The sequence below is a fragment of the Podarcis tiliguerta genome (genome assembly GCF_965153285.1).
Source record: "Podarcis tiliguerta genome assembly, chromosome: 11".
Taxonomy (NCBI): Eukaryota; Metazoa; Chordata; class Lepidosauria; order Squamata; family Lacertidae; genus Podarcis; species Podarcis tiliguerta.
Genome location: NC_139544.1, coordinates 63,532,668 through 63,560,397, shown reverse-complemented (window position 1 = coordinate 63,560,397; position 27,730 = coordinate 63,532,668). Strand labels below are relative to the sequence as shown.

Sequence of the window (27,730 nt, the reverse complement as noted above, 5' to 3'; positions counted from 1 at the left end):
TGAGTCAACAGTGTGATGCAGCAGCAGAAAAAGCAAATGCTATTCTAGGCTGCATCAACAGAAGTCTAGTGTCCAGATCAAGGGAAGTCATAGTCCCACTCTCTTCTGCCTTGGTCAGGCCACACCTGGAATACTGTGTCCAATCTGGTCACCACAATTTAAGGAGGATGTTGACAAACTGGAACGTCTAGAAACCAAGCCTTATGAGGAACAGTTGAAGGAGCTGGGTATGTTTAGCTTGGAAAAGAGGAGACTGAGAGGAGATATGAGAGACATCTTCAAATCTCTAAAGGTTGTCAAAAGGAAGATGAAGCAAGCTGGTTTTCCTGCTCCGCAGGGCAGGACTCAACCGGCTATAGACTGGCAGTACACCAGGAGGAACCTTCTGAGAGCAAGAGCTGTTGACACAATGAAATGGACTCTCTGAGGAATTCTTTAGCTGTTTTATTCTGCATTGCAAGGGGTTGGGCTAGATGACACTTGAGGTCCCTTCCAACTCTACAATGCTATGAAATTTAAGGTGTATTTTTTTTGCAGCAATGTGCATCACTGTACACTTATTTTCACTGAGCTGCAGTTGCCCTTTTACTGCTTATTCAGCCACCTGAGGAATCCTCACAATGCCTTTTGGGGTGACACCTCATTGGGCGTCAACATAAAACCTTTCCCCCGCTCTTCTCGCCTCCAACTTCCTGGATCCTCGTGCGTCCCTTTTTGATTGACAACTTTCACATCCTCAGGTTGGGAAGCTGAATGATCTCGAGCTTACATTAGTTCTCCCCTCCTATCCAAAGCACCTGGCGGGCTCTGCTAGGCCATTATTCAGAGCGCAACTCCCCAGGGCAGACATGAATCCCTGCCACCCCCACACCTGGGGCCACGAGACAGAGCATGGGGGTCAGAACTCTGCAGAAGGGCAAGGCAGCCTCATCCGGCACATGAGGAACCCCACCCCAAGGGGCGCAGGATGGTTGCCCCAGGGTCTCCGGCACCCAGCAGGCATTGCAGCCAGACCTGGAAGCCTCCATCCTTCCTACAATCAGGTGGGCTAAGAAGTGTCTGTGTCCCACCCACACGCTGAGGGCCAGGTCTGCATCTACCTCCTCTTCAAAACATGGAAGGTAGGTGCTGGTTCCATTTCCCCCCCAGTGACTGTGTCCAGTCCTGTAGGGCTCTTGGCCCCCCAACAGGGATCTCCTCTGGCTGGCGGCTTGCCCAGCCAGCTCCTCCTCCTCCTCCCTGCCTGGCCAGCCAGCCAGCCTGCCTCCCCTCAGGCCCCATTGCTGGGCTGCAGCTGTTTGTGGAGCACCTGGCTTGGTGTGCAGAAGAGTCCAGGGTCCATCCCACCTAGAGAGCAGCTGCCAGCCAGTGCAGACAACACTGAGCTACATGGCTACATTCTTCCAAGGACTGGCTCCTCCAAACGCCACCAGGGCTGGCCCACCCATGAGGCAAGGTGAGGCAACCGCCTTGGGCGGCAGAGCCACAGGGCAGCAGATCAAAGAAAAGCATTGCCTCCAGGGGCCCCACAAATCGAAGGCGCTGCTGCTCTCCTCCCCTAGGGAGCAAATGGCAGGTGCTGCACTCACCCCTGAATCCCAGGGGGGTTGTGGTTCACCTCAGGTGTCAGCCCAGACCACCCCAAAAATAAGAGGGGCCACAGCTCTTCCCTAGCACTCCCCCACCCCTCAAGGGAGTATCCACAAGTACCTTAGCCTCCCCCCAGAGGACAACAATGAGGCCAATGTCCAGAGACCCCCACCCCCTGCAGTGGGCCAGTCCTCTCCCAGCCCCTGCCCCTCCCTCCCCGCTGCCCCACCCAAAAGAGACCTCGGGAGACACAGCCCTCCTCTGTTCAACTTGCTTTAATAACTGGACAGGCAGGTGAGGGGCAGTGCAGAGGCAGAGCCCCACAGGGGCCAGCACAGGCCTGGGGGGCAAGGGGGCTTCCCTTCAGCAGGAGGTGCTGGCCGGGCAAGAGTGTGGGGCGGGGGGAGGGGGCCGCTGCTGCTGCTCCTCCAGACCCTCCTCAGAGGTTGTTCAGTTCCAGCAGTGTCTGGTCCAGGACCTGGTGGATGCCGACGTTCTCCTCCTTGGCGCTGGCCAAGCTCTCTGCAAACACAAGGCAGGCAGGCACCCAGGCACACCCCACCACCGCCAGAAGGAAGCCCACCCCCCAGCCCAGGAGAGAAAGAGGCAGGAGATAAAGAGAGAGACACACACACACAGAGCGAGGGCCCAGTCAGTTCAGCGGCTCCATCCAACAGCAAGATCCGCCCCCTCCGCCCCAATCCCTGGAGGGCAGCTGAGGTGGCTCCCCGTCCTGGTTGCCCAGAGGCCTGCCCTCTTCACCACCACCTGCTCCTAAGGAGAACAGTCAGCTCCGGTCCCCAAACACCTTGGAAGAGGGTGTCGATCCGTGAAGAGGAGCAAGGCAGCAGCAGCAGCAAGAGGAGCAGTTCAGGAGAGATGGAGAAGCAGAGAGGAGAGACGCTGCTTGCCAGGATCCTGTCCCATTCACCCCACCCCTTGTCAAAAGGGGCTCCCACCCTGCCCAGCGTCTGCTGAGCTCTTCTCCAGCTCAGACTGGGAACCACGCCTCTCTTCTGGGAGGCCCATCCTCCAGGAAGGCGTGCAAGAGAGGAGACCCCCTTCCCCAATCCTCTTGCTCCACAAAAAGGGCTTCTCACGGGGGGGGGAGAAGGGAGGGGCAGCCCCCCCCCATGAAGCAGGCAAGGGCGGGGGCAGCGGGGGGGCTCAGTTGTGGAGGCCGTGGAGGACCAGACGCAGCTCAGTAGCCAGGAGGCTGTTTTTCTCCTCCTCCTGCCGGGAGCGCTCTGGAGGGGAAAGATCCATGTCCAGCAGCAAGAAAGGAGAAAGAGAGACAGAATGAGAGAGAGAGAAGAGGAAGGGCAGGAGGCCCATCGGCACCAGAGGAAAAGGGAAGCCCTGGACATCAGGGCTGCTGCTCCAGGGAGGCCTCCACGCCACATCCCCATAGCCTCTTGGGGGGAGCATCTGGTTGAGACCCCCAAGCCCCCCTCCAGGAGCCGGAAACGTTTCCCTGGGACAGCTGCCAGGCAACCCAACCAAGGACACCCCAGTTATCTCCTGCCACCTGCCATCTTCCCCAATCTGGAGCCAGGGGAGGAGGCCAGCTGCAGGTTGGAGGGCAGCAGATAGGCAGGGGGCAAGAGGCTCCCTTGGGGCTCCCAAGGGGTCACACCCCTCAGTGCCCCAGAAGGCTGGCCAAGGGCAAAGAGGCAGGACCCTCCATGGGGCTCACAGGGAGGGGGGAAGCCCTTGCCTACTCAGATGCCGGGTTCAAGGAGGGAGGGAGAGGCTGAGACAGCAGATGAACTAACCAGGCATGTTGGGCAACAGATGAGTCCAGAGCCCCACAGAGCAGGAGACAGAAATGGAGGCGAGAGAATGAGAGAAAAAGAGGCGTTTGCTGAAACTGTTTATTGAACCCGAGACTGGAGAGGAGAACAGAGTCATGAAATGCAGCATGGAGGACAGACAGTGGGACGGACAGACAGGCAGAGCCAAGAGGGCACAGCAGGGCCTCAGAGGGACCTGCCAGGGGGGTGCAAGGCTGCTTTCCACAGTGGGGTCTCGCTCCCACCCACCAGGGAAGGGGCCCAGATCCCCTTACCCCCCAGCCCTAGCCCAAGCTGCATGGCTGGCAGAGACCCCAAACGCCTCTGCCAGGAAAGGCACTTCTGGCGCTGGCACAGAGCTCCCCCTATCCCCACCTGAGGTAACTTGGCCTCCCCTCCTAACCCGCCCCCCAGCACACACACAGGGGAGCGCTTGGGGGTGTATCCTGGGCAAGCAAGGGGGAGGGCGGGAGCAGACAGAGGCGGAGCTCAGAGGGAGGTGATGTCGTTCAGGGCATTGTCCAGCTCCTCACTGATGGCTTTGAACTTCATCTTCTGGGCATAGACCTCGTCTGCAGGTGTGCATGGAAGGTGGAGAAGGTGGAGGCAGTGAGGCAGAGCAGAGCAGTGCAGGGGGTGGAAAGAAAAGAGTGAACGTGAGAGGGAGGGAAGAGAGAGGAAGAGGAAGGCGGGTGGCTGGGAGAGAGACGAGGAGGTGGAGGAGGAAAAGAGGAGGAGGACACCCTCAGCCCCTTCACAAGGACCCAGCCCTCTCAGAGCCCATCCCCTGCTCTGGGTCCCAGCCCCACCACTTCCCAGCCCAACGGAGGGGGCAGGCGGGGGGAGACCTTCTTACCTTCCAAGTCATCAATGGTTTTCTCCAACTTCGCAACAGACCTCTCAGCAAACTCTGCTCGGGTCTCAGCCTGGGGGGGGGGGGAGAGAGAGAGGGAGGAAAGAGATGAAGAGCCCATTGGGTGGGAGACTCAAGGGGGGGCATCCTCCCAGGTTGCTGTTGGGTCCAGAGCTGCAACCTCCACCCCCTAGAAGGCAGGAGCAGTTCCGCAGCTGCTCCCCATTCTCCAAGCCTTGCAACACCCTCCAGTGCAAACACAAAGGCTCCCTCTTCTGCCCCCCCCCCCCCACATCATGAGGAGATGGTGAGAATATTCCTCAGTCCTTCAGTTTGGGGAACATATTTTATTCTCACCCCAATCTTGTTGTCTTACATCCCCTTTACTGATGACTGATCTATTGTTCCTTTATGGTCATTTTATTCTGTCTTCTTTAATTTTTTTACAGTATATTAATAAGCAGTTCCCTCCTTTGGGGGTTCTTTGTACAAAGCCTTGCACAAATAAAGAAACTTCATGGTCCCCTCAGTTAAGTGGCAGCTCTGGCTTCCAAAGATGTGCGCACAGAATTGTGGAGCTGCCTGGGCAGCTGGGTGGGGTGCAGGAGAGATTTCTGCTCAGGCTGCTGCAGGCTGAAAGGGTTCCTCACTCCCCCTGCCCGCCAGGGAGGGTCTGGCCCTGACCACCCCCACCCCCGGACTCTGCGCTTGTTTTGCTTCTAAATGCCTCTCCAGACGCAGCAGAGCCTGGGTCCATCTTGCTTGCATGGAGAAAGTGGAAAGAGAGGAGTTTCCTCCTCTCTCTCCTAACTCAAGAGCTTATGGGCATCCCATGACGCTGAACGGTGAAGATTCAGGGTTTCTGACTCAGGATCTTTTCCCCAGCCCAATCAGCTTTGGATGGAGAGGGGAGACCCGTCCCAGGCGCTGCTCACCTCCTTGAGTTTGTCCGTCAGCAGCTTGATCTCTTCCTCGTATTTGTCCTCCTTGGTGGAATACTGGAGATGGGGAGAGCAAGTGTGAGGGGGGGGAGGGGAGGGCAGCCCCTGTCCCACTCCAAGCGGGTCCCTCCCTGAAGGAAGCCCACCCACCCTCATCCCACCAGGAAGCTCCGTACCCCGCCCCGCCCCTCCTACCTTGTCTGCCTGGGCCTCCAGGGACTTGAGGTTGTTGGTGACAATTTTCAGCTCTTCCTCAAGATCCCCACATTTACTGTGTCATGTCCAGAAAGACAGAGGCAGGCGCAGGACAGGAGGAAGAAAAGGGAGAGAGGGAGAGAAGGAGAGAGGGAGAACCAGTTGAGACAGCAGAGAAGAATCTGAAGAGGAAGAAGCAGCAGCAGCAGCAGCAGAAGAGAGAAGGCAGCAGGAGGAGGTTCCTCTGGTGCCACAAGAGGCCCTGAGAATCCCCCTTCTCCGTGTGGGGAGAGACACAAGCCGTGGGACTCCAGCAGCAAAGCAAGGCCCATGTGTCCTGCAGGCATCCTGAGGCCTCCGTCTTGGCACAGCACACTTCCCTGGGCTGAGCTGCCTTGGGGGCAGGCGCAGGCCACAACCCGCATTACAGCATTGACGGGGAGATGTGTGTCAGGCTGAGGGCCAGCTCTGTCTCCGCAAGGCCAGGAACCTCCCTCGGACCCCTTGCGACTCAAGCTCTTCGCCCTGGTTAAGACGCCCCTTTGGGGAAGGTGGCTGGGAGATCCCCGTCTCCTTCTGGGCTGCCTGCAAACCACGTCCCCATTCCACTGTCGCCAGGGCCAGGCTGGCAGCCTGATTCCTGCCCCATCACTGCCCATTCCCCACTTGTGGGGTGCTCCTCCCAGGGAGGCTTGCCTGGTGCCATCGTTCTATATCTTTAGATGCCGGGTGGACATTTTCCTGTATAACCAGGCCTTTGGCTTCTAACTATCTGTGTCCTTTCAGAAGTTGGGGACTTGTTTTTCTGTACAGTCATACCTCGGTTTCAATGCGCTTCGGGTTGAGCGCCTTCGAGTTGCACTCCGCGGCAACCCGGAAGTAACAGAACGCGTTACTTCCGGGTTTCGCCACTTGCGCATGCGCAGACGCTCAAAATGACGTCACGCACATGCGCAGAAGTGGCTAAGAGCAACGCGCCCGTGCGCAGACATGCCATCGCTAGTTATGTTTGCTTCTAGATGCGAACGGGGCTCCAGAACGGATCCCATTCATATCTAGAGGTACCACTGTATTTATTCCCTCCATCCTGGTTTTAATTGTTTATTGTTATTATTTATTGAATTTATAAGCCACCCTATACCCAGAGGTCTCAGGGTGGTTCACAGAAAAGATCAACATAAAAACGACAATACAGTCATGCCTTCGGTTACAGACGCTTCAGGTTGCGTTTTTTCAGGTTACGGAGCGCCGAAACCCGGAAGTACCAAAATGGGTTACTTCCGGGTTTCGGGGGTCGTGCATACGAAGAAGCACCAAATCACAACCCGCGCATGTGGAGACGCACCGCTGCAGGTGGCGAGTGCTGTGGGTGGCGAACGTGCATCGCGCACAGATCACATTCGCAACCCACAGTGTCCACTGTATATATAATCAAAATAAAAACATCAACCCAATAACACCCCCCACCCAAAAAGAGCCACATTTTAAAAGGGCATAGGATGTGTGTATCTATGTGGGGCTTTGTTTGCTTGGTTCTAAGTCACTTTAGGTTGCCTTGAGCAAGATAATCCGACAAAAAAAAAAACCACACACACAAATATAACACATATAAATGAAATCTCTTGCTTGGTGGCTTTTGCTGCACTCGAGAGGCCGTGGGCCCCAAGGCAGACCCCTTCCCCAGCGTGCCTCTGGAAGGCGCCAGCTGCCCTCCATTCCTAGCCAGACAGCTGTGCCCCCCTTGCCCAGGGTGAGCCTCTGCAAGATGGCCGGACGCAGCCGCCTCTCAGGCCTCCCCTGGAGGGTCCTGCCCGGGGGCGGCATCTGAGCACAGAGCGGAGAGACTGGATGGGAGAGGAGAGGAAGAAGGGCTCAGAAGGACAATGACCAGAGGAAGCAGGAGCAGGAAGTGCGCACAGCTCAGAGAACGAGAGAGAGAGAGAGACGGAGGAGGGGGTCCCCTGCTCAGTACCTCTTCCTCTGCAGCCATCAGGGATTTGAGGGCCTGATCCATGGTACGGAGCTCCTCTTCGAGCTGCCTCATGCGGCTGGGGGGGCAAGGGGGCAAGCAAGGTTTAGCAGCGGGGAGGATGCAGCCCCCCTGCAACGCCCTGGGCCTGGCTGCCCCCAGAGAGCAGGACAAGGAGGACCCACTCCGTGCAGTCAAACGTATGTTAACCTTGGAAGGCAAAAGGGAGCTGACTCTGCCTGGGGTTCAATCCTGCCTGCACTGTTTTCCTTACGTCACCATGAGAGGGAGGGAGTAAAAAATGATGGGAAGGAGCCAAGGGGGTCAGCTCCACAACAAAGAGAGGGGGGGATGAAATACAAAGGAACACCAAGCACACACGGGGGGGCTGTGCAGCATCAGCAGACCCCTCCTCACAAGAGCCAAGGGAGGGGAGGGACGGCGGCCCTTTCTAGTCCTCTTTGGGCCTTGGAAGCCCCTCTGCGCAGGTGCTCTGCCTCAGGCCACGTGGCTCAAGGACGGGGATGCAGGGGATGAAGCCCCCCCCAAAGGCCAGGGCCCCCCTCTCCAGCACTGGGCCTGCAAAAAAGCCAAGGGAGGTTCCCTTCCTCCCCCACTCCCGCCCCCATGGGGGTGGGGGGAGAGAAGGACCATGCTGGGAGCTCCAGTCCCAATGCAGCACAGCCTCCGGCACTCTGATGTCCAGCCCTGGTGCCCCCTCCCTCAAGGGAGGCCAGCGAGGGAGCCCCTCCCCCTCTGCCTGTGGCCACACTCACCTCTCGGCCACCTCGGCCCTCTCCTCTGAGCGCTCCAGATCCCCCTCCAGGATCACCAGCTTACGGGCCACCTAGGAGCCAAGCAGAAGGACGTCAGGAGGGCAGTCCGGGGGAGGGGGGCAGTGCTTCCCTCCCCAGGGCCCCTCCCCTCCCCAGGGCCCCTCCCCTCCCTGGGGCCCCCTCACCTCCTCGTATTTGCGGTCGGCATCCTCTGCAATGTGCTTGGCCTCCTTCAGCTGCATCTCCTGGAGCTCCATCTTCTCCTCGTCCTTCATGGCTCTGTTCTCAATGACCTTCATGCCTCTGGTGGGGAGAAGCCACAAGCCCTGTCAGCCGCAGGGCCCAGGACTGCCCCACCCACACCAGCCCCCCTCCAGAGTCCCAGAGAGCCTGCCCTACCCAAGGAGAAGCCCTAGAGTCGGAAGAGACCCCAAGGGTCATCTAGAGCAGCCCCAGGAAGGCCACATCCTGGCTCCTCTTGGCCCTGCTGGCTTCGCTTGCACACCCAAGGCAGAAACTACCCCAGAAGCTCATCCAAGACAGGCTCTCGCCTCACCCTCCCTGCCCAACACCCCCCCCCCCACACACAGAGGTAAGCAAAGGGGCAGCCTGCATGGGAATGGGCCTCTGAGTGACCCCACTGAAGGCTCTGAGGGGGCAGCCCTCCCTGCCCAGAGCAGTGGCCAACCTCGCAGGGAGGGCCAGGCCACACAAAGGCACCTCAAGGATCTTCATCATGGCACAAGGCATCTCCCTTGGAAATGGAGCCGGGATTGGGCTTCTCTCCGGCTGCCCTCCCTGCCTTGGAAAACCCAAAGCCAGGGCCAAGAGGCCAAAAGGACTGCAGCCCCTCTCCCTCTGGCCAGAGCTGACAGAACCTCTCTCCTGTGGACTCTGGCACAGAGACCCCCCTGCCAATGGGGGAGGGTCTCCCAGTGGATCTCCTCCTGACTGGACTCGGGGCAGATCCAGAATGGCAGCAGGAGAGTTGAGAGGAGGAGCACGAAGCACTTGAGGCCTTCCTGCCTTTGAAACCTCTCCTCATCATATCCAGATAAGGAATGAGTCGAGAACAGCACTTCCTGCATCAGAAGGAGGTAGGTCTGGATGACCTCTGAGGTGCCTCCCGACTCGACACTTCGGCTGCTGTCTGTCTCATTTCACATTCCCATATTCAGATCTTCATCAGAGGACCTTCTTTGCCCTGGGGCCTTTCAAGCCCACCCAAAGTGGCCCCAAGGCAGCTGTGGAGAGCTCAAGCAGGCCCCTCACCCACCTCTCGCTCTCGTCAGCCATCTTCTCCGTCTCCTCCAGCTTTTGCAGGGCGGTGGCCAGGCGCTCTTGGGCTCGGTCCAACTCCTCCTCCACCAGCTGGATGCGGCGGTTGAGAGAGGCCACATCGGACTCAGCCTGGGAAGGAAGGAAGGAAAGAAGAGGGTGCAGAGGTCAAGCACAGGCACAGCCCTGCTCCACAGCCCAGCCGCCCCCCTTCCAGGCAAGCGCTGCCCTCGCCATGCCACCCAACCACAGCCCCACAGGGCTGCCCACTCCCACCTCACAGCCCTTCCCACCCCACAGATGACAAAGCACGACCCCAGGAAAGCCAAGGCCATTCCAGGCACATCGGACGCTGTGCCCACTTGGTGGATCCAGCCAGTCACTGGTGGACAGCCTTGACTCGAAGGGTGCCAGGCAGAGGTCAGTACCAGGCAGGGGTCTGTCCCTGAGGGTGACACTCTGTCCCTGAGCTCCAGCCCCTTCCCTCTCCCTGCTTGACCCCAGTCAAGGCCAAGCCAACTCAGAAGCCAAAAGGGGCCTTGAGCTGCCACCAGCCCCCCACCTGACTCCACAGATCACACACAAAGCCTTAGACCCCTTTCCCATCCCAGTCTTGGGCATGCCAGAGCCTCACCCTCTTCCCCATTGCTGGCCCTTTGGGGAGCCCCAGCATCTTTCCCCCCGGCTCACCAAGCCTAACGCCCCTCAACTCAGCCCCCATGACCTTGCCCACTTCTCCTCTCCCTGCTCTTGCACATGTGTGCCCCCCCCCCAGGCATGGGGTGCAGTTTCCCTTTTGAAACTCCCACTGGTCTCCTCTTGGCCTCACTTCCAGGAATCAGGAAAAGCTTCCACTTTCTTAAACTTAGTTGATTGCAGCTTCTGGGAGCTTGCAAGCGGGGCGTTTGCAAGGATTGCAGGAGGTGGCGGAAGAGAGTGATCTTGTGTCTTTGGCATGAAGGCCGCTTGCCGGCTTGAGGGTGCGGCAGAGTGCTCTGCTGAGCACATGATCCTGAGTGGGAGGCGCTACTGCTGAGAGGAAGCCAGGCTGAAGGAGGAAGTGAGTTGGGGAGGAGATAGCAGCCAGCAGCAGTCACAGTTTCGCTGGTTGCCACTTCTGGGAGTTTGTGCACAGAGTCCCTGGCCAGGACCCTGCGTTGGGGAGGCCCCAAGTCCTGTCTCATGGTGTGCATAGGATAAAGGGGCATGGAAGGTGAGGGAGCCGCTGCCATGACCTGCAATGCCTGCGCCATGTCAGTCTTCCTATCAGAGAACCTGCAAAAGTGCAAACTGGTTGCCTTGCTAGATGAGAAGGTCCAGCAACTTGAGGCCTGCCTAGGCACACTTCGAGTGACAGGAACACATGCCGGTTTCTCGACAGAGCTGAGCGGATGTGATAGAACAACAAGACAGGTGGGATGCCCTAAAGAGGAGGCAGATCGCCCATTGCAAGAGATGAACCCCTGGAGGAAAGTGGCACACAGAAGTGGGACTGTCAGGAGCCCTGCTGGGTCATTGGGGTGCAAAATCGCTTCCATGTTTTCACCCCAGGCACCAATTCTGGGCCAGAAGAGCTGGGACAGCAACTGCTGACCTCAGAATACACCAAGATGACTGTGAAAGGTACAGAACAAAGAATGATTCCCGCTACCCTCCAAAGGAGGAAGAATTGGAGGAGATGGGTTTGGAGGAAACGTTTTCCGTTCTTGACCTGGGACTCAGCTAGATTGGTAAAGAAATGTGTTTTATATGTGATATAGCAATGTGACACCAGATGGCGCTGTGGAGTCAGGTCTTTCCCAACCGGATTTCCCTGGATGAGTTTGCAACACATTTAACTGAAACGCTTCTTTGATGTGTCTGGATCCAGCCCTAACCCCTCCAGATCCAAGGCTGCTGATTGTGGATGAATATGCTGATAACCCACTTGCTACCTTCCAAGGAAACGATCGCAGACAAAGGGAACTGCTGTCCGGAGAAGGCAAGTTGAGAGGAAGGAGTAGGAAGTACTCAAACCACAAGGTTCCTGCCTTTGTAATCTATCCCAATAATATCCAGATAAGCTCCAATAGACAAGAGGGTGAGACTCAAGAGCAGCGGTGGGAGACCTTAGCACACTCCAAGGAGGCTTTGGAAGGCAGAGTGCATAGAACAATTGCTGGCCCTCCCAAGAAGAGAGAGAGGTGAGTGGTGGCAATAGAGGACTCCCTACCGAGGGGGACAGAGGCAGAATTATGCAGTGGAAACAGGGTGGCCCAGGAGGTGTGCCGTCTTCCAGATGAAAAGATGTGACAGAGAAGTTGCCAAGTCTTATAAAGCCCACTGACCACTACCCCTTCCTTCTGATTCATGTGGGTACAAATGATACTCCCACACACAGCCTGCAACATATAGCAAGGGACTATGAGACTCTGGGCAGGAAGCTGAAGAACCTTGGAGCGCAGGTGGTCTTTTCATCACTCCTTCCTGTTGAAGGCCACGGCTTAGGAAGAGAGGAAAATACTGGTGGTAAACCACTGGCTACACAGGTGGTGTCGTCAGGAAGGGTTTGGCTTATTGGATCATGATCGTCACTTCCTTGAGGAATGACTTCTGGCGAGAGATGGGCTGCACCTCACAGTGGTTGGCAAGAATGCCTTTGCTATGAGTCTCGTGAACCTGATCAGGAGAGCTTTAAACTAGATCTTGAGCAGGAGGGAGACAACATGACAGACAACAGAAGAACACATAGTACTGGGGATAATAGCTTCAGTGATGCACAGAAAACTGAGGTGGTACTCCAGAAACCTGCTAAAGGGCAAGAAATCACAAGAAGGAAGCAGCTGGAGGAACGACTGGTGGTTTCAGTTGTTTCTACACAAATGCACAGAGTATGGGAAACAAGCAAGACAAATTGGAGCTTTTGTACAGGACAGCCAATATGACCTGGTAGGAATTACTGAAACCGGGTAGGATAAGACTCATGACTAGAATGTAGGAATTGAAGGGTATAACCTGTTCAAAAGGAATAGACTAAACAGGAAGGGAGGAGGAAGACCATTATATGTAAAGAATGTGTACACTTCTGAAGAAAACCATGACCTGGAGCATGGAAAGCAGATTGAGAGTATATGGATAAAAAATGTAGGAGAGAAACACAACAGGGACCTTACTGTGGGGGTCTGCTATAGACCACCAAGCCAGACTGAAGACTTGGGCGATGCCATTCTAGAGCAGATTACCAAACATTCAAAAATGAGAGATATAAACATGGGGGACTTCAACTTCCCCATATCTGTTGGAACTCAGACTCTGCCAAAAATGTAAGGTCCAACAAATTCCTCCATTGCCTCAATTATAATTTCATTTCTCAGAAGGTGGAAGAAGCAAAACGGGGATCATCTATCTTGGACCTGTTCCTCACCACTAGGGAGGAACTGAACAATGAAGTGGAAGTACTTGGAAACTTGGGAGGAAGTGATCATGTCCACCTGGGTTTCGTGATACACAGGCAAGGGAAAGCTGCCTGTAGTCAGACGTGCACTCTGGACTTTAAGAAGGCCAATTTCAAAAAGCTTGAAGAGCTACTGGGTGAGATCCCAAAGAGTCCAAGATGGATGGGAGTTTCTTAAAAGTGAAACACTGAAGACAAAAATGCAGACAATTCCAGCAAGAAAGAAAACTGGGAGACATTTAAGGAAACCGGTGGGGCTGCATAAGGAGCTCACAGATGAGCTGAGATTTAAGGACATGTATAAGAAATGGAAGAAAGAGGAAATCACAAAGGAAGAGTATATATGAGTAGCCAACAGTTGCAGGGTGAAGGTCAGGCAGGCTAAAGCTCAGAATGAGCTCAGGCTTGCAAGAGAGGTTAAAAATAATAAAAAGATTTATTCAGCTATGTTTGAAGCAAGAGGAAGAACAAGCAAGTGGTATGTCCTCTGTGTGGAGAAGATGGAGAAACGCTATTGGGTGACAGAGAAAAGGCGGAGCTACTCAACACCTATTTTGCCTCTGTCTTCACCCAAAAAGAAACTGATGCCCAATCTGGCGGTAACAGAATAAATGTAAGGAGTGAGGAAGGCGGAGCTACTCAACATCTATTTTGCTTCTGTCTTCACCCAAAAAGAAACTGATGCCCAATCTGGCGGTAACAGAATAAATGATGTAAGGAGGGAGCTGCAGCCCAAGATAGGAAATGAGGTAGTAAGGGAACACCTAGCTGCTTTAAATGAATTCAAATCTCCAGGGCCTGATGAGCTGAATCCAAGGGTACTAAAGGAGCTTGCGGGCGTAATCTCAGAGACTATGTCTATGATCATTGAGAATTCTTAGAGAACAGGAGAGGTCCCTGCAGACTTGATCTGGGCAAATGTTGTCCCCATCTTCAAAAATGGTGAAAGATAAGAACCAGGTAACTACTGACTGGTGAATTTGACATCAAGACCAGGAAAATTCCGAGAACAGATAATTCAACAGTCGGTCTGTGAGCACTTAGTAATTACAGCATCCTTTTCTAAGACCCAGCATGGGTTTCTCAAAAGTAAGTAACGCCTGATTAATCCCATTTCTTTCCTTTTTTTTTTAATGGAGTTACAAGCTTGGTGGATCAGGGGAAGGCTGTAGACTTAGTGTATCTTGACTTCAGTAAGGCTTTCAACAAAGTCCCCCATGATATTCTTGGAAGGAAGCTGGTAAAATGTGGGTTGAAGGAAGTAACCGTTAGGTGGATTTGTAGCTGGCTGGAGCCCAAAGAGGACCCCTTAATGGATCTTCGTCATCCTGGAAAAAAGTGACAAGGGGGGTGTCACAGGGTTCTGTCCTGGGCCCGTTGTCCTTCAACATGTATAAATGACTTGGATGAAGGGATTGAGGGGGTGCTCATCCAATTTGCAGATGGCACCAAACTGGGAGGGATGGCCAATGCCACAGAAGACAGAAGCAAGATTCAAAATGAGCACAACAGCTTGGAGAATTTGGCACAAGCTAACAAAGTGAATTTCAACAGGGACAAATGTAAGGTTCTGCACTTAAGCGGGAAGAACCAGAGGAGAATCTAGCTTACTAGTAGGACATGTGAAAAAGATCTAGGGGTCTTAGGACCACAAGCTTAACATGACTCAACAGTGTGATGCAGCAGCAAAATGACTAATACTGTTCCAGGCTGCATCAACAGAAGTATAGCATCCCAATCAAGGGTGGGAGAAGTCCCATTCCATTCTGCCTTGGTTAGACCACACCTGGAATACTGTGTCCAGTTCTGGGCATCATAATGTAAGAAGGATATTGACAAGCTGGAACATGTGCAGAGGAGGGTGACTAGGATGATCAGGGGTCTGGAAACCTTGTGAGGAAGGAATTGCTTGTGTTTAGCCTGGAAAGAGGAGACTGAGAGGAGACAGAGAGCCATCTTCCAATATCTGAAGAGCTGGCACATGAAAGATGGAGCAGGTTTGTTTTCTTCTGCTCCAAGAGGTAGGACTCAAACCAATGGCTTCAAGTTACAAGAAAGGAGATTCCAACTAAACACCAGGAATAACATTCTGACAGTAAGACTGTAGAACGGTCTCCCTCGGGAAGTTAGACGGCCATCTGCCATGGATTCTTTAGCTGAGATTCCTGCATGGCAGGGGTTGGACTAGATGACCCTTGGGGTCCCTTCTATCTCGCTGATTCCATGATTCTCCCTGGTGATCCTGTTTGTGCTCTTTAGTCCCTTCCTGCTTGGGCTGTTCAAGGGGCAAGACAGGGGCTCTGCCTGCAGAAGGTCTCCTGTCACTTCCCAGGAAGGTTCCCTCCCAGCTCTGGCCTGCAGCAGCTCCCCCAGGCTCCCCGCTGCCCAGGCGCTTTCCCTTCTGCTTCCTCTCCCTAGCGCTGGCCCAACTTGTGCAACATCGCCCCCCTCCCTTCCCCAACTCCCCCCCCCCCCTTCCATCTCCTGCACTTAAGACTGAACATCTGCAGGCCGAGACTTGTAGGCTTATAACTTCATCATGCATTAGGCACTTTGAAGCACGACTGGGGGTGGGCAGGGCAGGGGGGGGGCGCTCTCCCTCTCAGCAGCACAGAAAAGAGAAAAGAACGACCTCCTACTGCAAACTGTGGAACTCCCCACCCCAACTTGGATGGTTTGAAGAGAGAATTAGACCAATCCATGGAGGAGGAGGAGGAAGCCGCTCTCAGTGTCTCCTAGCCAGGATGGCTCTGCTCTGCCGGCACGGTCCCCGTTGCTGGACCCCACTGGAGGGGAGAGGGTTATTGCCCCCAAATCCTGCTGGAGAGCTTCCCATAATGGGCAGCTATTTGGCCTGTGTGAGAAGAGGGTGCTGCATGGGGCCTTGGCCTGATTCAGCGGGCTCTTCCTAGGTGACGCTCCGGAGACACACACCCCGCCCAGGTCCCCAGCCTACACAAGAGGAGTGCCATGCCACCTGCAAGGTGATGTCACAGCCCAACTTTTGTGTGGTGAAAGCCTTTGGCCCAGGGGCTGGTGCCACCTCTGTGCAGCCCAGCACAGGGCAAAGAGCGGCACAGGCAGCTCCTGGGAAGCTGCCCCACCCAGACAGGATGGCTGTTGGGCCGCAGCAGCCCAGCTGGGGGTCCAGGGCAGCAGCAGCAGCAGGAGCAGCAGGTGGGGTGGGAAAGGGAGGCAGCCCAGCAGGGAGGGGGAGGAGCAGGAGCAGGATGGGTGCTTTGCCTGCCTGCGCTGGAGTGACTAAAGCGGCAGGAATGCCTCCAGAGCAGATTCGCTCCCAAAAAGGAGATGGACGGGAGCTGCTCAGGGGTGGGGGGTGGATTTCCTGTTTATTGCAGCTGCAAAGCATGGGGGTGGGATTCCCCCTCACTCCCCATCCATGCTCTGGCTGAAGGGAAGGGAGGAGCCAGCAGAGGCAGGGCTCCTCCCCCACCTCCCCCCCACTCCCTCAGCCCCTCCCTCCCCCCACATTCCAGCCAAGGGAGGTGCTTTCTGCTGCTGGTTCAGGCCCAGGGCTGTGCAGCCACAGAAGGCGGAGGACCAGGAAGCAGCCTTCCCCCAAGACCCTTGGGGAGCTGGGCCCAGGGAAGGAAGAGGCAAAGAGGCGGCCGCAGCAGAGGAGGCCGGAAGGGCTTGGGGGGCACAGGACCAAGGAGGAGGGGGAAGCCCAGCTTCTGGGATGCTCACTTGGAGGAGGACTCCTGAGATCGGAAAAGGAAGTCTCCACGCCCCCCCCCCATGGCAATATAAAAATGCCTGGCTAATGCAGCTCTGCATCAGGTGGTTGGACTAGACGACCCTTGTGGTCCCTTTCAACTCTCCAGTTCTGTGATTGCATTCTTGTACTGGTAGGGGAAGGTATACTGCCTCTGGATAGGGAGGCTCTAGTCTGAGCTAGCAGGGTCAGCCATCCTGAATCTGCAATGACTGTCTTTATGGGCCAGACTAAAGGTTCCAGCAGAGACAGGCTTGCCCCTCCACCTGCCACCCAGAGTCCACACAGCAGTGCACAGTTAGCTGTAGAACTCACTGCCACAAGACACACCACCGGCCACAAAGGAATTAGGCAACGAATGGAGCCAGGAACGGCCAGATTGAAAGGAGCATAGGAAGCTGCCTTCTATGGCCACTGGTCCATCTGCCTCTGTATTGTCTACACTGACTGGCAGCAGCTCTCCAGGGTTTCAGGCAGGGAACATTTTCAGCCCTACCTGGCGATGCTGCTGGGAATTCAAGCCAGGACCTTCTGCACTAACCAGGACCAGCTCAAAACATTGTGGTGTAGGGAAGGAGGTGGCATGAAGATCTACATTAGAAACAAGGGGAGGGGGAGAACGATCTGCTGCCTGAGATGGTCATCTCACCTTGCCTCAAGGGAGGGCCGGCCCTGGCACTAACCACAGGGCTCTTAAGACAGGAGGCTGCACACAAGAAGCAGCAGGAGGCTTCTGAGTACCAGAACAGCCCTAAGGCAAGACCTGCACTTTCCTGAACAACTTGTTGGCTGCTTCGACCTGCAGAACTGGCCCTTTTGCAGGTGCCCCATAAAGTGCCCCAGCACTCTGGAACTCCCTGCCTATTGACATCCGGCACGCACCTTCCCCGTGTTATTTTTGATGCCTTCTTAAAATATTTTTGCTAGCCTAGTCCTATTCGTTCACTGCTGATTCTAACCATTTTTCAATGTTTAATTGCTGGTTTTTATTGATGGTCTTAATATGTCTTATGGTTGGACAGTGTTCTCAAAGCTACCAACATGAGTCTGACCAAACTGCAGGAGGCAGTGGGAGACAGGAGGGCCTGGCGTGCTCCAGTGGTCCAGGGGGTCACAAAGAGGCGGACACGGCAAATGACTAAACAACAACAATATGTCTTACAAACCAGTTAGATGTTTTGTTACAATCAAGTCGTATATAAATTTCATAAACTAAACAGAATTTAAATTAGAACAAATTGTTTGGCTGTTGGTAGAGCTAAGGGCCCCGTCTCTGATAGCTGACCAGGATTCCAGCCTGAAACTCTGGCCAGCTGCTGTTGCTCAGTGCAGACACCCCCAACCAGGCGAGCCAGGTGAGCTTCCTATGGGGACCCAAAGCTGTTTGTGGGGTGAAGGCTGTTGGGCCTTTGCAGCCCAACCAAGCCAGGCAGCCTTCCCACTCCACGCCTTGCCCAATGGAGACGGGGGGGGGGGAGCCTGGCCCTGGGGCTAAGTCCCCCACCCCAACTACCAGCCCACTTCTCTTTCCACCACGCAACCAGCTTTGCCTTGGGAACAGCCCACTGGTGGGATTACTCAAGATCCTTGGGGAGGGGTGCACAAGGAAGGACCTCTCACCCCCCCCAGAGGGCCAGAAACTGGAGGGAAGGAAGCCCTCCAGAAGGACCTCTCTGGCTTGGGAGTCCCAGCCGCAGGGAAGGAGGCGCCTGCTCATTCCCTGCACTGCAGAAACGCTCTCACAGCTCTGCAAAAACCAGACGGTCCCCTCCTCATATTTGTGCCCCTCCCCCAGGTATACGGTGCAGTAGATAATCTGATTCCACCTGGGCTCAGGGAACAGCCCAGGGACTGGAGGGGGGCACCAGCTGGGGCTGGCCAGGAAGAAGCCACCCGCAGGACTCCTGCCAGCCTCCTGTCAATTATTTACCGGGCTGCTTCAGTTCCAAGAGCCTGCAAAGAGGAGGGGTCAGGAATACAGGGACAGACACACACCGCCTCAGTGCTGCACCCTCATTATTGTCTTCCTCTTGGAGGCAAGACCACTTTCAAGCCCCCCCCCCCTCCCCGCCAGGCCAGGCATGTCCCACACCCCAACCGTCGGAGCCCCCCACAGAATGATGTCACAGGCAGTAGCAGGCCCTGGCCAAAGGGGGTGTCAAGCTGACCCAAATCGTGCCCCCCAACCCATCCTGGCTGCCTAGCAGCTCCCCACCCCCAGCTCTTGCACAGCCAGACCTCTCCCTGCAATGCGCAGCGCACCCTCTTCTCTCAGGTAGGTCCGCACCTGGCGCAGCAGGAACCTCCTTCTCACGCACAGCTGAAATGGCACCAGGATCCCACCTTGCCCTCTTTGCACTACTAGAGAGATGCTCCTGGGAAGGGGCGCGAGGACCAGAGTGAGGATTCAGGGGCAGGAACCCCAGGAGGAGGAGGCGCTGCAAAGAGGTCCCTGGGCAGCGTGCCAGCCTCGCACCCTCCGCTCCCCCATCTGGGAAACGGGCACAAGGGCGTCCCCTGCCAGGAGGGGCTGGAAGGGGAACGAGAAGAGCTTCGCGCGCCTCCAACATGCTGCTTCGCTAGAGAGCAGAGCTCTTGGCGGAGACCCCGTCCTCTGGGACCCCCAGCACCCTCCAGAAGGACCCCTCTCCCGAGGGAACCCATGTGGCCCGCGGGCGACGAGGCCACGCCCCTGCCGCCTTCGGCCGGGAAAGGAGCGCGGAGGAAGCGGCGCCTCCCCGGATCCAGGTGGGCCGGGCGGCTCTGCGCTGGGCGGAGCGCGAGAGAACGAGGCAGGCAGGATGCAGGCGGATGCCTGGCGAGTCCCCCGACGGGAAGCCCCGCCTGGGTGGAACCGGCCCTCTGCACATGCTCGGGAACCCCGCCCTTCCGAGGTCGCCCCGGGGAGAGCCCAGCGCCGGGTGCCCCGCCAGCCCCCCACAAGCCTTCGGAGAAAAGGTCGCCCCGGGGCTGGCGAGGCCGTCGGCGCTCCGGCCGAGCCCTTCCGGGGGGCCAAGCAGACCCTCCCGGCCGCCGCCGCCGCTCTCTCACCCGCTCGCGGGCCTGGCGCTCGGCGTCCACTTCCCGCTGGAGGTGCTCGGCGCGCTCCTCGGCCTCGTCGGCCACTTGCTGCAGCGTCTGGATCTTCTTCTTGACCGCCTCGATGGAGCTGCTCCCGGCCATCTTCCCGGGCGGAGGGGCGGGCGGAGGCTGGAGCCCGTCGGGGGGCTGGATCGGCGGCGGCGGCGGCGGGCGGGCGCGCGGCGGGCTGGCGGGGCTCCTGGCCCGGGCTCTGGCTGGCGCTCGGTCGCTCCGTCTGCTCGCCTACCCGCCCAGCAGGAAGAAGCGCTCAGGATGCGGGGCGAGGCGGCCTTCCGCGCCCCGCCTCCTCCTCCTCCTGCTGCTGCCGGCTCTGCCCATCGCGCGCCTCCTCCAACGCGCGGGCCCGGCCTCGCTCTTAAAGAGCCCGCCGCGGAGGCAGGCAGGCAGGGAGGGAGGGGGCTGGCGCTGTCCGTCGGGGGTCGCGGCGCCGTCGAAAGCGAGGCGGCGCGCGCTAGGCGGGCCGGACTCAGGCGCAAAAGCGGCCCCGCGCAGGCCCGGCCATTGCAGCCTCCTGGCAAGCGGGGGCCCCGGACTCCCCGACGCTTCCTCCGGGGCAACGTGCCAAGTTTCGCTTCCCCGGGAAGGGCCTGGGGGAAGACTCCGCTGCGCCCCCTTCTGGGCTCGCTTTGCCCCACAGGGCTGATCCGGTGGCTACTTGGCTGGAGGACTGAGAAGAGCACCCAGCCAAGCGGGGACTTTAGGATCTCCCTGCTGCTGTGACTCCGCCGAAGGACAACTCGATCCACCGCCACTTGGTGACCTTCGGACAAACTGAACGGAGTCTCCTCATCAGACTTGGTCAGCTGCTGGTTGCTGCAAAGGCACAAGAATGAAGGCCACATCCGCTGCTCCAAGGCTGCTCTCCTGTAAAGCTGAGCCATCAGTAGGGATCTGTGTTAAAAGAGATTCTTGGAGGGACACTCTGCATGTGCTTTGGGGCATTTTGTCCTTGGAGCTGCAGAATATTCGGTTCTGGTCTTACTTTCTTGCAACATGGCACTCAATAAGCAGCAGCCCCCACGTGGCTGCTCCAGGGACTCACCAATCCAGGCGCTGGCCAGGCCGCCTTGGCTTCAGTAAGGTGGTTGCCTCCTGGGCATACCTGGCACCCTGTGTATGCTCAGAAGCCCATGGACCAGTCCTGTGAATCACAAATGGGCAGAGGGCTGATGGAAGAAGAGTGTCCCCAGTCAGGGCCACTGGGATTTCTCTGCTCCTTTTTAAGCTGCCTTTATCCCATTAATCACAGAGTGTTTAGATGACAGCACTGCACAGCAAGGGGGAATAAAATTCTGCTTAAGAACCTGAGAAGGGCCTCCTGGATCAGGCCAGTGCCTGTCTAGTGCAGCATCCTCTTCTCACAGCAGCCAACCAGATGCCCTAATGGGAAACCCAATAGCACTTTCCCCTCTTCTGGTTTCCAGCGATTCACATTCAGAAACATTGCTGCCTCGCACTGTAGAAGCAGAGCAGAGCCATCTTGGCCTGGAGCCCTTTATAGCCTTACCCTCCATGAATTTGTCCAATCCCCATCTAAAACCATCCAAGTTGGTGACCATCACTACTACTTGCAGTGGCCGACTTTGGGGTCTCAAATTTCAGCAGCATCCTGTGCAACACCGAAATTTGGTGTCCTTGCCTCTTTCCATCCCGAGGCTCCACGCCCAACTGGTTGCACTTCCCTAAATCCACCTCTGACCTCTTGTGGGAGTGAGTTCCATAGGTTAACTGTGCACTGTGTGAAAAAGTCCTTTCTTTGATCTATCCTGAATCTGCCAACATTAAGCATCATTGGATGTCCAGGTGGTCTAGTGTTGAGAGGGAGAAAAGTTTTTCTCTTGCCACTTTCTCCATGACTTCTATCATGTCACCTCTTCCTTGCCTTTTTTGTAAACTAAAAAGGCCCAAACGCTGCCACTTTCCTCCATCACCACGATCATTTCAGTTGTCCTTTTCAGAACAGATCTGAAGTCCTTTGCCCAGTTCTGGGCTCCTCCGCTTTGCCATAGATAAACTGGAATGGTTTCAGAGGAAGGTGAGAAAGATGCTCAAGGAGTGTGGAAAACTAGTCCTGCAAGGCCAGGTCGGAGGAGCTGAGCCTGCTTTCCCTGGAGAAGAGGAGACCTGAGAGCCTTCTTCCTCTTCCTCATCGTCTTTGCTGAAGGACTGTCATTAGACAGAAAAAGGCAGGGAGTTCTTTTCTGCTGCTGCCCGAGGTGGCAGGATGAGATCCACCTGGCTTACATTACAGGAAGGCCTCTTTATTGGTGGTAGGAGCAGTTTGAGGGTGGTGGGAGCACTTCCTGCTCCCTGGAGGGTGAGCCTCTCCGTCCCACATAGTCGTCTTCAAGCAGGACCCAGACATCCATCTGTTTTCTTTTTGAGGTAGGGGCTCTAGCTCTGGGTTTCCTCCACTGAGCAGGCGGCTGGACTAGATGGCCACCGAGACCCCTTCCAGCCCCTTCTTGGGTGAAACAGCTGGCAGTGAAGGGAGAGCACAGCCATTGTGGCTGGTAGCTAAGCACCTGCCACCTTTCAGCATGATAGGGCCCCTCCAAAGCAAGTCCCAGCGTGTGAGTGCGTGCGTGCTGCGGAGGGGGTGTCACAACACTCTATGGCAAGCTGGATGTGCTCATACATTTCCCATGTGTTTCTACTTCCTGGTCTCTTGAAATACTAGGTTGCTGCTTGCTGCACTGGAGCACAATTCCTTCTCTCTGCCTTCTGCTGAGTCAGACCACTGGGGCCAACTAGGTCAGTAGTGTCTGCACAGGCAGGCAGCGGCTGTTCCAGATTTCAGAAACAGAATGTCTCCCAGCCCTGCCTGGAGTTGCTGCCATTGGAGTTGAACATGGGACCTCTGCATGCAAGGCAGATGCTCCACCACTCAGCTGTGTCCTGTCTGTCTCTGTTTTATATCATCAAAGCTGCTTGAATAGTGTTGGGTTTTCAGGTTTACCTTCTTTTACTATTTCCTTGTACAGTTCCCAGAGTCTGATAGTTCTTGAATGTCTAATGTTTTAATTGAATTGAATTAATTATGTTGAGATTCCTTCATTGCAGGGCTCTAGGGTGCCAGTAGCCATCTGTGGCCACTGGCTTACTTTCTGTTCCGGAGGACCAAGGAGGCTTGCACCTGAAAGACTCCCTAGTCCAGGGCTGGTGCTTGGCAGAGCTGCAGCAGCACTTGCCCCCCCCCCCCCAGGCCAGCCTCTAGGGAGCCCCTTCAGCTGTGAGGGTGCCAGAATCAACTCCCTTCAGGCTGTGCCTGTGCTATAGCCATTGTGTGACATGGCAGCCTCCTGGTGCACAAAGAGAAACACCAGTCCCCTAAGGCAGAAATGCATGCTGGGAAGAGTCTGGGGTCCAAGGGTGGGCTGAGCCAATCCTGCTCTCAGGAGAGCAAAGCTGAAGCCCAGCCTTTGCTGACACTTAGAAACACCCTCAGGTCCACATCCTCTCCCAGGGACACTGCGTGGCTCTTCTTTGGCTAGGCACCACCACCCGCTCTGAGGCCGGAACTCAGAGGTCAGGGTTTCTTCCTGTCCCTCTAGGTCTAGGATGTCCCTCCCCACGCAACCACGCTTGCCAAGTTTCCTCCTGGGGAGGCTGGGAGGCCAAAAGTATCTGTCTCACAGGGCCAGGGAAAGATGCAACTGGCCTGTGACATTTATGATCATAGTCCCTTCTGAATGGGGCAAGTTGAGGCCCCTGGACCAGTGAATTTGGGGGCACCTCCCCTTTTGCCTCCTCTGATCACGTCTGCACTGTGCTGTGCCTGGTACATTCTCAGGCTTCAGTTCCTCTCTTTCCGTTCAGGAGGAAAGAACACCCCCTGGTTTGTCCCCATTCCCATCATTTCCTGCTCTGATGCTACACATACGCACCTACATGCTTCCATTCAAGGACCTCCACCTCTCAGGCACTTGCCTTGTCTCCTCCAGCCCACTCAGGCCCCTGAGCAGCCACCTGTGGTGCCCCCCCCCCCCGCTGCTTTCTCCTTCCCCAGGGCCTGACCTGCCTCCCCCTGCATCCAGTGGTGGCTCCCCCAGCGGCTGGCCTGGGGGAGGCCAGATGACCACCTGGGCTCCGTCCCCCCCCCCCATGACCAGCCCTTTGAAGTGGCATCAGTCAGCATGTGTGTGCTGGACTCCTGGAAACGGGGGGGACCTGAAAGGCGAGGCTGAGGAATGGTGCCAGGCCAGCTAGCCTGTTTCCAAGCCAGAATTTCTGCCTTGGTCTTGGTGCCCCCAAACGGACCTGGAGCCATTGCAAAGCAGTCCGGTGTTCCCTTCCAAGTACAAGCGCAGGAAATTGGGGGGGGGGGACAACTTCTCAAGAGAAAGTCACCTTTACATAAGGACTCATAAGAAGCTACACACGCTTCCGGGAAGCGGGGAGGCATTTATTTCCCACATAGGGTTGCGAAAAATGTCCTCCATTGGCAGAACATACGAAACATGGGGCAGCCCCGGCCTGCCTGCCAGAGCCCAGCTGCACTGGGGAGAAAACCTGCATCTGCCTTGTTCTGGACGGGCCGCGAGAGGAAAAGGGGGACCTGCCTCCGAGTGGGGCAGAGCCAGGGCGGCTGCGCTCCTACATCCCGGCAGTTGCTCTGCGCCAGGCAGCCCCCCTCGCCCTGCCCTCTAGCCAGTCTCCTCCTCTGGGCTCGGGGAATGGCCAAATATGAGCAAAGGCGGCGGAGGCTGGGACGGGCGGGATGCTGAGCCAGCTGCGCAAGACCGAGCGCAGAGGCTGGGCAGCCCAGCAGCCATGGGGAATCGTAGATTCAAAGGATTGAGAAGTTGGAAGGCACCCAAAGGGCCATCTAGTCCACCCCCTGCAATGCAGGAATCGCGGCCAAGGAGGATCCCTGGTGGAGGCGGGGTGCGCCTTGGAGGAGTCGCCCGCAGCCTCCCGGTCCTGCGCCCAAGGGACTGGCTTCGAGGCTCATCTGCGCCCTGCAGCAAGCTAGGAGAGCGGCCCTCGTGCCAACCTGCGGGAACTAAGGGGCATCATCCAGCCATGGGCCCCTGTGCACTGTGGCCTGGGGGGCGGGTAACAGGTAGACCCCCCAAGGCCTCCCGGGGCTAAGAGTAGCAAGGCTCTGGACCAGGCTGCGTCGCCAGCCTCCCGCCTCTGGGTTAAGCCTCTGGAGGAAGGAGCAGGCGGGAGCCTATTAGCACCCCGATTAGCACGGCCTCGCCTGGCATCTGTCTGGCTCGAGCCCTCCGCCAGGAGGAGTCTGCAGACGGGCTCTGCCTGGAGGGGTCATATCTGCTGGCAGTGCCCACTGGCACTCGAGGAGCAGCCAGGGCGGCCTCTGCTCCTGGACTGGCCCGGCGTGATGGGCGCAAAGACAACCGCCAGGCAGGCTGCGCGTGTGGGCACCGCTCAGTCCCGGCCATGAAGGGGCTTTTCCGGAAACACCGGGCAGGTGCTGGCACAGTGCCCGAGCTGTGCGCGGACCAAGCCGAGCAAGCAGCCAGTAGACCGCCGGGAGAAGCCCGGTCCGAGCACTAGAGACCCCGCCCCGCGCTCCCCGCTTCGCTCCAGCCGCGCAGGTTGCGCCGCCTCCTCTCCCGCCCGCCCGCCCTCCCGCTGTTGGCGGCGGGTCCGGGCTGGCGGCGCTCCAGGCGGCGGGTCCCTTTTAGGCGCTCCTTAAGACCCCCTGATCGCCTTTCACCCGGGCCTCGAGCCTGGCTCGGGCAAGGAGCATTTATTTATAGGGTGTCAAATGCCCTCGAAGGAGGCCGAGCCAGTGGCGGGTCCCCCGAGCGGGCTCCTCTTTAAAGCCCTCGCAGCTGTCGCTCCCTGGAGCTCGGCCTGGCCGGAGGAGCACGCCGTGTCACCACCTCCCGCGCCAAGAGCCCCTTCCTGGCCCCGGGGAGACCCTCAGCTAACGAGCGCCCAGGAATGCCTTGACAACTTGATGGGCGGCGCGGGTGCCAAGGCCCGCGCCCGGAGCCTCCCCTGCCCGCCCGCCCCGTCTTAATGGCCCAGTGACGGCTCAATTCATCCTCGGGGAGGGAGGGAGGGGGGAGGCCCCACGGGCGGGCAGCTGCTCGGGGCTTAACGAGCCCGGAATACCTGGAGGGGCCCAGTCCCCTATGCCCTTGCTCCTCGGCGCCACCCACCCTGGCCCGGGCAGGATTGGCCCTCCGAGGGCATGCCTGCGCCTTCCCTTGCCGCCCCGCCGCCCCGCGAGCCGGACTTACGTCGCCGGCCTTCTTCTCGGCCAGCTCCAGCTTCTCCTGGGCCTCCTTGACGGCCTCCGAGTACTTGTCCACTTCATCCTCCGTCCCCTTCAGCTTCTTCTGCAGCCCCTGCTGCTCCTCCTCCAGCTGCGGGGGGTCGGGGAGAGAGAGGGGGGAGCGTCAGCGGGAGGCCGATGCGCTGCTGCTCGCTCCAACCCGGCTGTAAAGGGGGTGCCCGGGGTAAGGAAGGAGCGGGGGGGGGGGCATTCCTGCACTCAGGATTATCTGGGGTGGGGAGCCTCCAGAGATGGGAGCCCAGCGGTGGGAGGGCATCTGCCTGACTTAGTCCGGGCAGCTGGAAGCGGATTCACAGCTAGTGGGTGGGGGTCTTGCCTGGCAAAGGGTCCACCCAGATCAACTGTCGGGGATGGAGGGGGCTAGTGAGGTGCGGTTCCTCCTGGGGGTCTGCCCTTCTGGGGAGTGGGCGCCAAGAGGCCTGTGGGGCTGGGCGGGCGGGCACCTGTTTGCAGCGGTCCTCGGCCTGCTTCTTGTCGGCCTCCGCTTGCTCCGCTCGGTCGATGGCGTTCTCCTTGTCGAGCTTGAGCATCTGCATCTTCTTCTTGATGGCTTCCATGGCTGCGGCTGGAGAGGCGTCGGGACCCGACGGGAAGGACGGTCGGAGGCGCTCGAGCGGGCGAGAGCGAGAAGGAAAAGCGAGCGGAGCCGCGAGCGGTGGATACTGGCTGCGCGCCCCGAGCGGCTCGCACTGCCTAAAAGCCGGGGAGGGGCCGGGCCCTCCCCCACAGGCCGAGCAGCACCTTTTAGGGACAAGCTGGCAGGGACGGGACCGGCCGACGAGCCTCGACGGGCGGGAGCGAGGAGCGGAAGGCGGGGACGCGGGCAGCCGGCCAGGCAGGCAGGCAGGCAGGCGCGGAGACGGGACGCCCCCAGCCCATCGCCGCTAGCCAGCCAGCCTGACGGCACGCGCCCCGGCACCTCTCCCCCTCCCTCGAGCAGGAGCCTCCCCGCTACCCCTTTCAGCTCGCTCCGTCCAGCTATCCATCCCTCTAGCCTGTTGCTATAGATATGTTGCTATAGTAACCGCCCCATCCCGGAGGCTGCCCGCCTAGCCCGCCCGCGCCCCGCCAGGGCCACTGAGGCACCGGGCAGGGCCTTCGACCCTTCTGCAGGGTCGCCCCATGGCCAGGAGGCCCCCCAGGCGAAGGCAGGCCCCGAGTGGCAGGCGAGGCGGGGGTCGCCAGGCCAAAGACAGCTGCCGCCCGGCCAGCCGCTTCCCCCACCCCGGAGTCTCCCAGCAGGCCGCGGGACAAGGGGAGCTGGAGGACGCTCCCAATTTGGGAAGCGGCGCCACATATTTCCTCCCTTTCAGGGACTATTTTGGGCTTTCTCTCTCACAGACTTGCTCTGGGAACAGAGGGTGTTCCCGTTGCGCAGCGCTCCCCAGAGTCAGGCAGAGGCTGGAGGGCTATAGGGCGGGCGAGGGTCGGAAGCTGTGGGGCTTTTGCTTGGGCTGCGCTGGAGTCCCAAGTCAGCCGCAAGCCTCCCTGTGGCCGGAGCCTTGCAGTCTCCAAGGCAGGAGGCTCTGCAAGCGCCCAGCGGGCCTGGAATGGCCGCTGCCTCTTGAAATCTCCCCATTCCTGCCCCACTCCGTGTCTTCCCTTCTGAGCAGCGGTGACCTCCAGCAGCAGACACTGGCCGGCCCCTAGCAGACAGGAGCAGGTGGGCCTCTTGGCGGGGCTTCAGCCGGGCCTTCCTGGGCTTGCGCTGTGCAGGAGTCGAGATGCAAAGGCGCTCCTCGCACCAGGTGAGGCAAGTCCTCCTGCTCCGGTTGCCCCACCCCCGCCCG

General features: G+C 57.9%; 1 protein-coding gene across 8 annotated transcripts; it reads right to left on the bottom strand.

Annotated features, from left to right (window-relative positions):
- Nucleotides 1–1,849: 1,849 nt before the first annotated feature.
- TPM2 (tropomyosin 2) lies at nt 1,850–27,190 on the bottom strand. 8 transcript variants are annotated; one of them, XM_083403272.1, is made up of 9 exons: nt 26,384–27,167; nt 25,885–26,010; nt 9,394–9,527; nt 8,303–8,420; nt 8,118–8,188; nt 7,345–7,420; nt 5,172–5,234; nt 4,240–4,309; nt 1,850–2,112 (listed from the first exon to the last, which is right to left on the bottom strand). In XM_083403272.1, the coding sequence occupies exons 1-9, from the start codon at nt 26,495–26,497 to the stop codon at nt 2,030–2,032; spliced, it is 855 nt and encodes a 284-aa protein (XP_083259398.1). In that variant the 5' UTR covers nt 26,498–27,167; the 3' UTR covers nt 1,850–2,029. The 8 variants fall into 8 exon arrangements, with proteins under 8 accessions (XP_083259398.1, XP_083259396.1, XP_083259402.1 ...); XM_083403270.1 differs by lacking the exon at nt 7,345–7,420 and adding an exon at nt 5,373–5,448 and having other exon boundaries at nt 26,384–26,657; XM_083403269.1 differs by lacking the exons at nt 1,850–2,112; nt 7,345–7,420 and adding exons at nt 3,451–3,955; nt 5,373–5,448 and having other exon boundaries at nt 26,384–27,190.
- Nucleotides 27,191–27,730: the final 540 nt, after the last annotated feature.

Excerpts from the sequence above, each read along its gene's own strand:
- TPM2 (XM_083403269.1), bottom strand. The coding sequence starts at position 26,497 with ATGGAAGCCATCAAGAAGAAGATGCAGATGCTCAAGCTCGACAAGGAG. Across the intron at positions 8,189-8,302 it reads CCGACCGCAAATACGAGGAG|GTGGCCCGTAAGCTGGTGAT; the intron begins GTGAGGGGGCCC and ends CTTGGCTCCTAG. Across the intron at positions 3,956-4,239 it reads AACCATTGATGACTTGGAAG|ACGAGGTCTATGCCCAGAAG; the intron begins GTAAGAAGGTCT and ends GCACACCTGCAG.